The following is a 15241-nucleotide window of genomic DNA, read 5'->3' on the forward strand; positions in this document are numbered from 1 at the left end:
GTATCATATTACATTGTATCGATCCAAAATATTAGTAAAGCAAAGTAAAGGGTCTTATGTTACCCTGCGTATAGCCAAAGTCTTATTAAACCCTATTTAAGGGACTTGTGTTACACTGCATACATCCAAAATCTTAGTGATTACCAAATATAAGTGTTTTCATGGTAAATTTACTTGTTTGTAAAAAATAGATTAAGAAATTGACACAGTCATGTAAATAAAGCTGTCAATGGTAAAGAAGGACTACAATGTTCTGTGCTATATATCTTTATAATAGGAATTTTTAAATCATTTTCATATTTAATTAAAAAAAAGCTGTTGCTTGATTACTTTAAAAATGTTTTGTCTGGATTGGTGTTCAAAATTTAGCAGCTAATCTCAGTTATACTCATACCATTAGTGACAAAATAATTAAAAGTTGTTGAATAGTACCTTGAGAATATTTTAGCTATGTCACAGTGAACTTTAGCTTACTTGTTCAATTGCTAAGTTAATATATACAAACTATAGTATAAATACAAAATAGAAAACAGCATAGCTAATAAAAATAGTGTAAATCTGAAATGGTTTTCAATAAATAGTGGTTGAGGTCAGTGTCAGGTAAATGGTTATTAATGTTCTATGCAATAAGATACATTAATTGTTGAATTTCGTAGAAAAATATTTTATAGCCATTTCTTTAAGTATGAGCAATGACGTGATAGTAATTGGTCTGTGCTAGACTTTACTCACCTAATTACTTAATTAAACCAGCTCAGGTCTTACAATGGAAAATTCTGAGTTAATTTTAGCTGTTAATAAATATTATTAATTATTGTTTTGAAGCTTTTTTGGGGGGCTACATCTGCTTGTAGTATAAGAGTAGTGGCATGTGGATACTCCTCATACATTAATTTCACATTATCTTTTTTGCCTGGCCATTTCTTGCTCTACAGACTACTATCTATCTCCCATCATCTTGAGCTCCATGGTTTTTTGTATTAGGTGGTATGTGCTACTTTTTTTTACATTTCTTTTTTATAGGGGCCTTTTCTGCATATACAAATGGTGCTCTATTGTGGGTGTTACCTGACTAGATATACTTATTTTTAAACACACATTGTAATGTCCACAACTGAGATGGGGTATTCCTTAAGATTACTTGTAGGTTTTGCATCATACATACATTCTCACCAGACATAACACTCATTTACTTACACAAGTCATTTGAGAAAGGGATTACTGCCAATCCCTGCTTCTCCTTAATTTGACTGGCTTAGGAAGAGTCTGCCTTTCGAAATGAGGTTTTATAATTACCTACTGCACTGTCTATAGTGCTGCATTGCTCTAGACCAGGGGTTCTTAACCAGGGGTGCCCGCACCCCTAGGGGGTGCGAGGATGTCCATGAATAATTAAAGCAAATCTATATTTTTACATAAGAGTATGCTTTATATTTCTCTTAAGAAGAAACATTGAAATTAATTTTTCATTATGTACCCTGAATTTTTGTCTTGAAAAAAGGTATGCTGTATGTATGAAGATTAAAAAAAAATTTTTGATTACATCAACTTTGTATTTTTAGCTTTTTTTATATTTAAGTTTCCAGGGGGTGCGAGAAATGATTACTGATTTGAAAGGGGTGCAAACACTGAAAAAGGTTAAGAACCACTGCTCTAGACTCTCCAATGCATTTTACTTCCTTTTTAACATAACATATAATGTTTAGGGACAAGGGAGCTGTTGGTCAATCTTGGCTGTCCCATCCTCTAAGCCATACTGAAACTGTTAAATAAATGAATTTAAAAAAAATTAAAATAAGCCCTTATCAACTGTATATTTATTAAGCTTTATTTTCACTGACTACAATGTTCTGTGCTATATATCTTTATAATAGGAATTTTTAAATCATTTTCATATTTAATTAAAAAAAAAGCTGTTGCTTGATTACTTTAAAAATGTTTTGTCTGGATTGGTGTTCAAAATTTAGCAGCTAATCTCAGTTATACTCATACCATTAGTGACAAAATAATTAAAAGTTGTTGAATAGTACCTTGAGAATATTTTAGCTATGTTACAGTGAACTTTAGCTTACTTGTTCAATTGCTAAGTTAATATATACAAACTATAGTATAAATACAAAATAGAAAACAGCATAGCTAATAAAAATAGTGTAAATCTGAAATGGTTTTCAATAAATAGTGGTTGAGGTCAGTGTCAGGTAAATGGTTATTAATGTTCTATGCAATAAGATACATTAATTGTTGAATTTCGTAGAAAAATATTTTATAGCCATTTCTTTAAGTATGAGCAATGACGTGATAGTAATTGGTCTGTGCTAGACTTTACTCACCTAATTACTTAATTAAACCAGCTCAGGTCTTACAATGGAAAATTCTGAGTTAATTTTAGCTGTTAATAAATATTATTAATTATTGTTTTGAAGCTTTTTTGGGGGGCTACATCTGCTTGTAGTATAAGAGCAGATGGATGTTTTAAACTATGTTGAGAAAAGCAGAATATAGGTCATGGTGGGTGTTTGGGAAGAAATATGTCCAATACAACACAACATACTTATCCTAAACTGCAAAATCACACAAGTATTTATGTTTCCCTTTAGAGAGATGACAGTAAAGTGTGTGAATCTCTTTCATGTTCTTAGAACAGAAAATATTATTAAACTGGTTCATTGTTTGTTTGTGTTAAAAAGAACTTATAGAAAGGAAAAGTATCTGAGTTAAGTGAAAACATATCAATCTAATTATATAAAAAATATTTTGTGCTACTATGATTACTTTGGACAATTTGAAGTAAAATAATCTTCAGTTGAGAAGTCACTAATGTTTTGTGTTCAGAGTGCCCCCTGCTGGTACAGCGATAAGTCTACGAATTTACAATGCTAAAACCAGGGGTTTGATTCCCCTCAGTGGACTTAGCAGATAGCCCAGTGTGGCTTTGCTATAAGAAAAACATACAATGTTTTGTGTTCAAAGTTGGCACTATATCTTTGTATGTATATTAGAAAATATACAATTTCTACATTCATTGAGAATGCTAAAATATCCAATACAATATCTCTTTTCACAGAATGGCTTTTACTGACTTGTACTGACACTCTGCATGTCCACATTTTCTTTTGCCACTAGCATTGATACTCCCACCTACCATAACATGTTTTCATGTCAGACAGCTGAGTGATAGAATTCAAATGAGCATGTGGCAACACTTCAACAGGGGCTTTGATATTCATCTTTACTTCTATTTTCCTCTCTTGCATTTCACACCTTTATCATCTTTCCCATCTATATCACTTCATATGTTCTGTCTGGGCTCTCTGCTGTTACGTGACTCACACTGCTCCCTTCTGTGGTTTCCATTCACATTTGTTTATTCAGTAAATGAATGTGATAGTTCTCCTGTTTCATCTTATGAGTTAGATATGCCAGCTTATTCACCTGGATTATACTTCTCTTTCTCCTGATGATTGTTGTATATTCTTATTCTCTGCACATCAGACCCATTGCCTTTTTACTATGTTCCTGGCTGCCTAGTTCTGTTGTCCAGTAGAGGATATAATTAGTAGTGGCATGTGGATACTCCTCATACATTAATTTCACATTATCTTTTTTGCCTGGCCATTTCTTGCTCTACAGACTACTATCTATCTCCCATCATCTTGAGCTCCATGGTTTTTTGTATTAGGTGGTATGTGCTACTTTTTTTTACATTTCTTTTTTATAGGGGCCTTTTCTGCATATACAAATGGTGCTCTATTGTGGGTGTTACCTGACTAGATATACTTATTTTTAAACACACATTGTAATGTCCACAACTGAGATGGGGTATTCCTTAAGATTACTTGTAGGTTTTGCATCATACATACATTCTCACCAGACATAACACTCATTTACTTACACAAGTCATTTGAGAAAGGGATTACTGCCAATCCCTGCTTCTCCTTAATTTGACTGGCTTAGGAAGAGTCTGCCTTTCGAAATGAGGTTTTATAATTACCTACTGCACTGTCTATAGTGCTGCATTGCTCTAGACCAGGGGTTCTTAACCAGGGGTGCCCGCACCCCTAGGGGGTGCGAGTATGTCCATGAATAATTAAAGCAAATCTATATTTTTACATAAGAGTATGCTTTATATTTCTCTTAAGAAGAAACATTGAAATTAATTTTTCATTATGTACCCTGAATTTTTGTCTTGAAAAAAGGTATGCTGTATGTATGAAGATTAAAAAAAAAATTTTTGATTACATCAACTTTGTATTTTTAGCTTTTTTTATATTTAAGTTTCCAGGGGGGTGCGAGAAATGATTACTGATTTGAAAGGGGTGCAAACACTGAAAAAGGTTAAGAACCACTGCTCTAGACTCTCCAATGCATTTTACTTCCTTTTTAACATAACATATAATGTTTAGGGACAAGGGAGCTGTTGGTCAATCTTGGCTGTCCCATCCTCTAAGCCATACTGAAACTGTTAAATAAATGAATTTAAAAAAAATTAAAATAAGCCCTTATCAACTGTATATTTATTAAGCTTTATTTTCAGCTCACTCAAATTTATTGCCTATAAAATATACAAGGGCAACCTATTCTTAGGCAAACCATGCTATTTGAAATATAAAATTGTCTTAGCTGAAGACAGGTTCTACCTTTCCTAAATCTGTATTTGTGTTCCCTAGTTCTATAATTCTTACTTTTAATTATGAAAAATCTTGATGCATCAACATTAACAATTCCTTTTACAATCTTAAACACTTCAACCAAATCTCCTATAACTCTTCTTATTTCAAGAGAAAACAGTTCTAAGGATTTTAATCTCTCCATATGACAACCCCTTCATCCCAGGTGCCATTTTAGTGAACCTCCTCTAAACCATGTCCAAAATTCAGCATCTTTCTTAAGGTAAAGAGCCAAAGACTGAACATAGTATTCCAAATGTAGCTTAACCAGCAATCTATACAATGATATTATAACTTCTTTAGGCTTGTATTCAGTATTTTGGTAGATACAACCTAAAATCCTATTTGCTCTGCCACTAGCAACAGCACTCATGGTTTCATGGTTTATGTGACTGATCAATCATTACACCAAAGTTCTTGTCTTTCATGACATTGTTAAGGCTATTCCCATTCAAATTATACTTGAAATCCAATTGATGATAATCCACATGCAATATCTTGTATTTATCATAATTAAAATCCATTTGCCATTTATGTGCCAAACTCATTAAATGTAAATCCTTTTGTAAAGCAGCAACATCCAAGACCTTGACATCATCAAAGTCTTGCATATGTACCTTTAGCTTCATCTGCATGTGCAGTAACATTTTCAAAATATGTCAAAAGATTTGTAGGCAAGAAAACCCTTTATGAAACTATATAGACTATCTGATAAAATTCTAAACTTTGTTAAATAATTTTGTAAAGTATCTTTTATCAGACTTTCCAAAACTTTTCCTACAGCTGTTATCATTCTTTAAACTTTCCAGTTTTATTTTAACAAGCTCAAAATTTATGCAGTTGCCTTGTTCATCTTTGTTTTTATCTATAAATTGCTCAAGATGAGGAATACTGTGTCTTCATTAGTAAAAACTATAAAAAAAATTCAGTAACCTAGCAATTTAATAAATATCAGATGCAAGCCTTCCCTTATCATTTCTCAAAGGTTCTATCCCAATCCTAACATTGTGTTTACCCCTAATCTATTTTTAAAAATCCTTACTGTTGTTTTTAATGTTTTCAGACACATTTTTTTGTATGTCCTACTTTTCTGTTTTACCAACTTTCTTGATCATCTGTAACCTTCTACATTTTCTATAATACCAGTCAATTTCAATATCTTAAATGTATGGTGCTTTTCTTTAATTTTATTTCTTGTACTTGGCTTAGAAGTAGTGTGGATGGTCTCCTGTGTTGTATCTTACATACTCTTTATTCATATAACTTATGAGCTTCCTTTGGGTTATTTCTAGGTACTGTCACCCTGGTTCCTCCACCAATTTAATGTGAGATTCTAGCTAGTTTATGAGTGTAAGTAAGGTATTGTATCAGAAGTTAATATTTTCTTTCACTGAAAATGTGTTTGCAATAGTTTCCTCTGCTCACACTTCCCACCCTTTTTCCCCACCTGTGGTGTCTCTTTCTTTTCTGTTGCCCATTCTTAAAGTGAAGTTGGAATAAACTGCATAGAGGGAATCAGCTGTGCTAAGAGCTGTGTTGAACACCTATTGGTGGAGAGTTTTCACATACTAATATGAATGCTATCATACATGAGGGTAGATGGTAGTATCAGGGCTAGTGGCAGGAGAAAATGTATGCATATAAAGAGCAGTACAAGTTGGCAAAAGCCACTGTGTGAGAGAATGTAAGAATCTATCAGAAAAATACAAACTTTCAGAGTAGGAAAATAACATTTAGCGTCAGAAATACCAGAAATAAATGTAGTTTAATGCTCTGATTTGTGCTTCATTTTTTATATAATTGTATAATTTCATATATAGTAGTTAAGATATTATGCTAGCATGTTGTCATTATGACAGGAACTTGTATGCTGCTCAGTTTCTTTGTTTTTGCTTATATAGAGAAAATATCACTGTTTTAATATATATGCAAAAACGGCTCGTTTGGGGTGAGAAAATATTTTACATAGAAGAGCGAACAACGTTTTGACCTTCTTTGGTCATCGTCAGGTTCACAAAGAAAGAGGTAACTGACTGGAAGCTGACCACATGTTTGAAAGGTGTTGTGCAACTAAGTGTCGGAACGTAGAGGGCGGTGTTAGATGTTTGAATATATAATTTTATTATATTAATATAGGTATAAAGGCGTTCCTTTATATTGGTTTATTTTGGGTTTAAGTTGTTGTATAAGTAAGGCTTCTTTAATTTTGTGTTTGTTTATATTTGTTTTTTTATTTAGTATTTGAGTGTTTTCTATGGTTATGTTGTGTTTATTTGACTTGCAGTGTTCGAAAACGTGTGAAGGTGACTTTTTATGTTCTTTGAATCTGGTTTCCATTTTTCTACTTGTTTCTCCAATATATAAAATACAGTTATCACATTGTATTTTATAAATAATGTTGGTGTGGTGTTATAGTAATTGCAAACTACACGTGGTACTTTTATGTGTTCTTGATTATACAGGTGAAATATTTTCTTTTTGTATCTTGTATTTAAAAAAAATATTTTAATTACAAAATAGAAATAGCTATTAAAATAATATTAAAATAGAGGTTCTGAAAGTTGTGTCCACTAAGCTAATTTTGTTATTTAAGGCTTTAAAACTTTTCTTTAAAATTTCATATGAAATGTTTATTTTTATCCTCCCATCTTGCTAGATTTTTCACATATCTGTTCAAAATATATTTAGTGTGAACTTATTCATATGATCAGTATCTGAACTAAGGAGTATTCATAGAAACATTTGTACATAACATGCAAGTTTACAAATGTAAATATTAAGTTGGCAGACTTTATTACAGACTCTGCAATATGATGAGGGTTTTCAACAAGCTGTTCGTACAAGTTATGGAAAACGACCACCAGTAAGTTGAAGCTAATGACATTTTTAATAATTTGTTATTAGACTGAAGACATTAGAGCCTATTATTTATTCTTACTGAACTTAGCTACATAAATTATTAAATGTTTTTTACTTTTTGGTTTTTTGGTGTAAAATTTAATGAAACTCTTGTAGCACAAGATCTTATAAGTGAAATGCATGAAAATTAAACTTTTCTTATCAGTGGAGTTGTTCTGCAATAGTATGTATTAAAAATAGACTGTTTAAGCAGAATTAAAGGTAAAAAGGACAAAAATGATAAACTTGTATAGGATCATGTGTATAACTGCATATTTGAACTTTTTAGACCCAGTAGTCTTCATTATTTGTTATCATTGTTATATCCATTGTTAACAAAATCATTTCATTTGTTTATTACTTTAAGAAAATGCTCTTATGAGTTAAATGTTTACTCAGTCATTTTCATTTTGTTGAAAATGTATTGATCTAAATACTTTAAATTGCAAATATTTTCTTTTCTGCTAATGAATAAATTAGTCAAATTAAATGTATCTAGAGCATAAAAGATAACACTTATAAAGAGGTGATAACAAATACAGAGGTAATGCTATTTCTGTAAAGGAAAATATGTCAATTTTTGTAAAAATTCATGTTTTAAAATGTGCATAAAACTGAGAAGTGATTTATAATGTTATTTTTGTGATAAGCCCAAACTAGTAAAACAGAACAGATATCTTTGTGGAACACATTTTTAGTCTTTCATATAAATACCATACTTTTTGTTAAGTAAATCAAAAGTGATTACACTCTATGAAATACAATTTTTGAATAAAATGGTTCACAGACTATAAAATATAAATATTTTAACATGTTTTATTGTGTGTTACATAGCCAAATTCTTAGTAATAGAGAAGCAAAAAATAAAGGTTTAAAAAACTAATCAAAAATTGTTTTAGGTTTTTACAAGTGTTGCTTATGTTTAAATTAAAATATACTTCACTCTTTTGCTGTTTAGACTGATTTTTGTGCCAGATTTGTGAGAACTGAGAAACATTATTTTTCATTAGATAGACTTACCTCTGATATAGTGAAAGCCATTTTTGGTGAGTTTGAACTTATTCTGTCAACAAACATGTCTTATAAATTTCTGGATGTCTTTTGCACATTGCATAAGAATTCACCACCTACTTGTAATTCTCTACTCTCATTTTACATGTAACTTGTGTGCAACCATAAGGAGATTTTAAATAACCTGCTTTCCTACCATAATTTAGATTTTTATTGATAAAATGTAAGTTGTGGGGAGGCATGGGGAGGAAATTCAGAGATGAGTACATGTTTGAAATTTATTTTAATTCTCAAGATGAGAAATTTAAAGATAAACTTAGAGATATTGTAAGTGAAGTTGGAACTGATTAACATGAAAATAAATTAAAAATATAAAACTAAGCTGTACATAAAGGAGGTAAGAACTGATTAACATGAAAAGATGCTGAAAATATAAAACTAAAATAACAGGGCAGGAAAATAAAAATTTATGCTACAAGAAATATGTACATAGGTGGAGTGTGACAAAAAAATAATATACAGAGCTGGGTTTGAGAGAGAAGAAGAGAAGCAAGTTAGCCTTGTAATTTTCCTAAACATAACAAATACTTACAAAGAATGCATTTTTCTCACCAGAGTACCACTTCTCCATGATGCTTTTAATTCAGGCCAAGGCATCAGTTTTGTGAGTGATAATAGTATATTGAACCTATGGAGCTAACAGTAATATAGAGTTAGTAACATTTGCATGTTGGAAGACTACTGTGTACTCTTCCTGCAAGGGAACATTTTTGAAGAATCAGCCTGGACATGTATTACAAAATGATATGCTGCAGAAGTAGGAGCTTCTTCTCCATCTATACAGAGAATGGACAGCAAATTAGTCCTCATACACGTGCAAAATGATGAGAATATCAAAATGTAAAGTAAGAAAGAGATAAGTGCAGAGTAAAAATTTAGATGATCCCCATCCATTTGAGCTGTGACATCTAGGGATAAGGATGTTGTTTTAGCATCTCTAATATCACACAAGAATATTCATGCACAGATGAAAAAGGTATTTGTTGAAGCATCTTTAGTCACTAGATGGCATCCTTTGACCACTTTCAAATGACAGCATCCTGTCATATAAGTACAGTATAGAGGATAGAGTTTATTTCAGCAGAAGCACATAGGTATATGCAATGTGTGAGAGTTCTGAGTGGATGAATCAGTAGAAATATGGAATCTCAGTATGTAAGAAGATTGTCTTTAGTTATTGTTTTTTTTGTTTAGAAGTCAGTTATTCAAGGTTCCAAACATTCTATTTAATAGTGGATTATGGGGAGAATATACAGAAATTTTAAAAAAAGGCACATTTTATCAAGTCTGAAGAATAATCACAGACAATAAACAGAATCCCAAAACTAAAGAATTAGTGATGTTAAGTACAAAATAAATATGCAGCTTAATTGTGATGCTGACCCTAACATATTTACTAAAAGGTACAGAGACCAGGAGGCCAAAGTGATGAATATAATAAACATAACCTGAAATCTACACTTAAGATGAACAGTAAAATCATGACAAATAAGACAGACCAACTAGAGCAAGATATATGGAACTGAAATTGTTATAAAGTATTAACAAATGTCGATTCTTTCAAAAAAGATGCTATTAGTGTAAAACAGGAACAAAAGGCACTGACCAGACATATCAAACATTTATTAGAGGGGGAATAGGGGTCACTTAAAATAGGTTATGTTATAAGGAAAAGAAAAGTTTTCAATTCTAGCATCTATAGTCTTGGGTGGGAAGGCTCCAACAGAATATAAGTACAAATCCTTAAAGGAAAAACTTAAGAATATGAGAAATATCAAAACCAAAAAAACCCCCAAAAAACCTAAATGTCTAAAGAGAATAATAAAATAAGATACATATTGAAGAAAAGTGAACAAAGTTGCAAAATGAGACACCAACTGAAGTAAAACCAAACTTAAATCCCACAGAGGACGATGCCTAGGTTCTCATGAGGAATGTAACAAAAAAAAAAAATTAATCATGTTTTGTTGGCAATACAAGTTCAAATACAACAAAGATCGGAATAATATTTCAGAGGTAAGCTCCTGTTTGAAATGCATTTTGTCTCTGAAAATGTAATTTTTTTTGACTGAGTTATGTAAAATATTTTAACTTCTGAAAAGTCAAACATTTTAGAAACAGGATTTTATGACTGCAGTATTCAAGTTTAATGTAATCGTTATTCAGTAAAAAAAATAAAATATGTGCTGGCTTATGTTTTGTTCTTCAAAGCATGTTGTCAAAATAAACTACTTGGCATTTACAGTTAGTCAAATGAAAATAAAATTCTTTATGATGATGTCTTTAGTTTTGTAACTAAATTTTTTTCCATGCAAGAATCTATTTATAGAATTTATTTCTGTTTGTTCTACATTTTGTTTTTTAATAGTTATCCTAAGTATTTTATTCTTACTATTTTTATGTCATTAATTTTTGTACAGGTCACAGGCAAAACTCCGGGAACTTCTCGTGGCACTACTGGAGTAAGAAATTGATGCATATTTTTCTTATTTTGTATTGATTCTTTGTTATATTTGTAAGTTAAAATTAGAGTTATATTAATAAAACACTAGATGTTGGCTGTTTCAGGTAATATGTGCTTAAAAGATAAGTGCTTATAAATAAGTAATTGAATGCTTATGTCATTAAATTTAGGAAGAACATATTTCTAATAATTTTTTTTTTTCTGTTTTAAGTTATTTCCTTGTTAATTTTGGGTTCAGTGTCAAGGTGAGTCCAATTCTTCTTGAAAATTCTTCTTGCCCACAAGCCTGATGGTTTTCAAAAACTAATTAGAAGTATTGAGCAAAATCAGATTAAGAGATGTTTGTGAAAATATATCCTTGAAGTTGATAAATTGGACATTGGATCTCACTTGGTAGAAAATTTGCAATGTTTTTGTATACTGCCTGAATCATTAAATAGATTTTGCTCAGAAGTGAACAGGAACCCACAAACTGTCCTGTAGAAAATCTAGAAGAGGTGCACACTGTCATTTTACTAACTTTGTCACGCAGATTGTATTTTATGAAGATATGCTAATTTGCATTGGTATAGTGTAGTAAAATGTAGAAACTAGCATATGCAGTCATATCATGTTGATTTTTATGATTATAGTGCTGAAATATGTAAAAAACTAATGTATATATCAATCTAATATTGTATGTCAGAATAAAAGAAAATAGGGTTGTACAACAGTTTCACTAACCCCATAATGTAGTACATGTTCTTATTTTGTAAAAGGGTAAAAGACAATAAATTATTTAAAAATATAAAATAAGAAGGTTTAAGTGTTTCTCATTTCCTTTTTTGCATTTCTGAAATTTAAAGGAAAAGCCACATATGTTTGGACAAGAACTAATGCTTTTAACCATGGTGCATGTACAATAAGCTTCCTCTGTCCATTCTGCAATAGGTTTCTACACCTGATACCTAAAATAAAAACAATTGTGTTAAACTTTGTACAGAATGGTTTAAATTGTCACAGACATTTTGTTGAATGTGGCTTTCATTATCAAAGATTATTTCACTGATTATAATCTGTATTTCTAAATAATTTGTGATATGTTTTTTACAGATGAGAGTGCCAGGTACATCAAAAGCTGGCCCTGTAAGTCAAATTTTGTGTTTTAGAAAATAATATGTATTTCATAGAGAGAGATGATATCAAGCTGGTTCTAATGTCAGAAAGAGAGAGATGGTATCAAGTTAGTTCTAATGTCATATATATATAGATGATATCAAATTGGTTCTAAAGTCATATATATATAGAGAGAGAGAGGGAGAGAGAGATATGAAACTGGTTCTAATGTCATAGACAAAGACATGATATTAAGTTGGTTGTAATATTATATATATATATATGATATCAGGCTGGTTCTAATGTCATAGAGATATGATATCAATATGGTTCTAATGTCATAGAGATGATATCAAGGTGGTTCTAATGTCATAGATAAAGAATGATATCAAACTGGCTCTAATGTCATAGATAAAGAATGATATCAAACTGGCTCTAATGTCATAGATAAAGAGATGATATCAAACTAGCTTTAATGTCATAGATGAAGATATGATATCAAGCTGGCTGTAATGTCACAGAGAGAGATGATATCAAACTGGCTCTAATGTCATAGATAAAGAGATGATATCAAGCTGACTAATGTCATAGAGAGAGCTGATATCAATATGGTTCTAATATCATGAAGAGAGATGATATCAAGCTGGTTCTAATGTCATAGAAAGATGATATCAATATGGTTCTGAAATCATAGAGAGAGATATCAAACTGGTTCTAATGTCATAGAGAGAGATGATATCAAGCTTGTTCTAAGTACTGCTGTTTCAGTTGATAAAGGTTTTGAAACTTCTTAGAGTGGTATTATTTTTAATACTTGTTGCAACTCTTGTAGTAAACAAAGAAACACTTGTTGATGCTGGTTTTTACATGAAATTTAATTGTACTTTTTCCATCATGCATAACTAACATGTTGTATCTTTGAAACACTTTGGTTTCTATCCCAGAAGCTAGTTTACTCTTGATGCAAACATTTTTTTAGTATGCGTCGTAAGTTGTCATCAGTTAGCATGTCTTCTCATCTGAAGACCTTGATACCTTCCTTTAAATGTAAAGAAAAAACAACGTTTATCTTTTAATATAATTCATTTTCTCATGATGAATTTGCTGTTTTAAAACATTTTGTTTAATTGTAGTGTAATCTTACCTGCAGTTGCAGTTAGTGTATTTCATTTAAGAAGTTTATTGGTGCATTTTTCTGTGTCAAATCAAATTGCAACCAAGTTTAACCCAGTTGTAGTTTATTTATAGATGTATAATCCATAGATATCTAACAGTTATTTCCTTTAGTTTTATTAATAATACTCAAGTTAAAATATCTGTATTAAGAAACCTGGTGTTTAATATTTATTTTCAGTGTATATATTTAATGGTAACAAGTTTGAAGTTTATGTCCAAAATAAAAAGACTGAGAAAAAGAAAAATATGTGGTATGGATATTATAGAAACAATGTCTAAGTGCCTCACCAAAGTGTAATGACTATTCACTTCTAATAGAATGTTTAAGTGAAGTTTGAAAACATTTTGAGTATTATACACTTTTTTATAATAACCAACTTCTTCATGGTTATTTGAATTAAACATAATTGAGTAGAAATAATATTAAATTACTCATCTTTTAGGATTTTGACAGCCTAACCTTTTTTCTTTTTTTAAATGCATTCAATTTCAACAGACGACAGAAAAAGTTGTTTTTTTTCTGAACTTGTTCCATTAATCATTTATAAATACAAGCATGATTTAGTTTTCTCTTCATTCGGACTACCCAGGGTTCTTATTAATAGAAAAGCATGTAGACTTTAAATGTTTCCTCTACAATAATTTTAATTCAGAACTTTTCATTATGGTTTTTCTTTTAATGCTACAGCTGTATAACTTATAATAATACATCAGTACCCTAGAATCTCGGTAGTTTTGGTTTTGTATTACTGATTCATGGATCATGGATGTAGTTTTTAATCTAAAGCATGTAGCACTTGCAATGAAACAAATCATCTATTTAATCTGTTTCTGTTAAGTATACACAATATAATAATATCCATATGTTGATTTTATTTACATCAGTCAAGTGTACTAGTATAATAGTGCTTTGAAAATTATTGTGTGTTAAAAAGATAATTTTTCATTAAAATTTTGAAGTTTCCAAGATATTAGTTTTCTTCATATGAGATTATAGACCAACTGGAGGGTCATCTGTTTTAATAATTTGTACTTATATATTAGTGTATTATCTGTCAGTTGATACTGAAATAATGTCATGTACGCTACGCAAGAATTTGTATTCTTGTGTCACACGAATTACAAGAAGAATTATGCACTCTGTTAGCTATAACATAGCATGATGTTTGAACTTCAAAAGCAAGAAATAAAAATATTTGTTACTCTTAATTTTGTTTTTATTTCCTCTGGAAACAGAACACTTTAAGGGAGCCTGCAGAAGTACATTTAGTATATATAACATACACACACACACACATATATATATGTGTAAATGTATCATCAGCACAGTAGAAGTAAGCATAAACACTCACATAACATTTCCTCTTGATGATGAGAGTTACCTGAAGATGACCTAGGAAGGTTGAAATGTTGTTCTTTGCTTATCAGTAGAAGTGTTAATACCCATACCAACCATTCTGAGATACATTTTTTCTGGAGTATTATCATATTAAATTTTTTCTGAAATTTATTGCCTATGTTGGAAGTATCCTTAACTCAGTTTCCAATCCTTATGGGAAAATGTATTCAAGTTGAAATTACAACTAAATAGTGCTTTTGATTTTAGTTTATACCATATAATATGATTGAAAACCATCATGAAAATATTTTTGTCTCTCAGTGTTCATTAATTTCTGCATCCAACTCACTGCTTGACAGAATTAGTTCCTGAAGTATGATGATTTGAGAAGACAACATCAAGTTATGCTTACACTTAGCTGATGACAGGCATAGCTAGTGTTTGAAAATTGAACATCAAAGTGATAATACATACATGTGATAATACATTTTCAATAATAATTATGGTTTGATAATGTGTATGCTAAAAATT

General features: G+C 30.6%; 1 protein-coding gene across 5 annotated transcripts in view; it reads left to right on the forward strand.

Annotated features, from left to right (window-relative positions):
• The window catches only part of nompB (intraflagellar transport protein 88-like protein nompB), a 63978-nt gene that overhangs the window by 5820 nt on the left and 42917 nt on the right, over positions 1–15241 (forward strand). For all 5 annotated transcript variants that reach the window (XM_076448673.1, XM_076448670.1, XM_076448674.1 and 2 more), the window contains exons 3-5: positions 7468–7530; positions 11057–11098; positions 12193–12225. In XM_076448673.1, coding sequence (XP_076304788.1) covers positions 7468–7530; positions 11057–11098; positions 12193–12225 — 138 coding nt within the window. The remainder of the gene's footprint in view (positions 1–7467; positions 7531–11056; positions 11099–12192; positions 12226–15241) is intronic.

Source organism: Tachypleus tridentatus, chromosome 8, assembly GCF_004210375.1.
Source record: "Tachypleus tridentatus isolate NWPU-2018 chromosome 8, ASM421037v1, whole genome shotgun sequence".
Taxonomy (NCBI): Eukaryota; Metazoa; Arthropoda; class Merostomata; order Xiphosura; family Limulidae; genus Tachypleus; species Tachypleus tridentatus.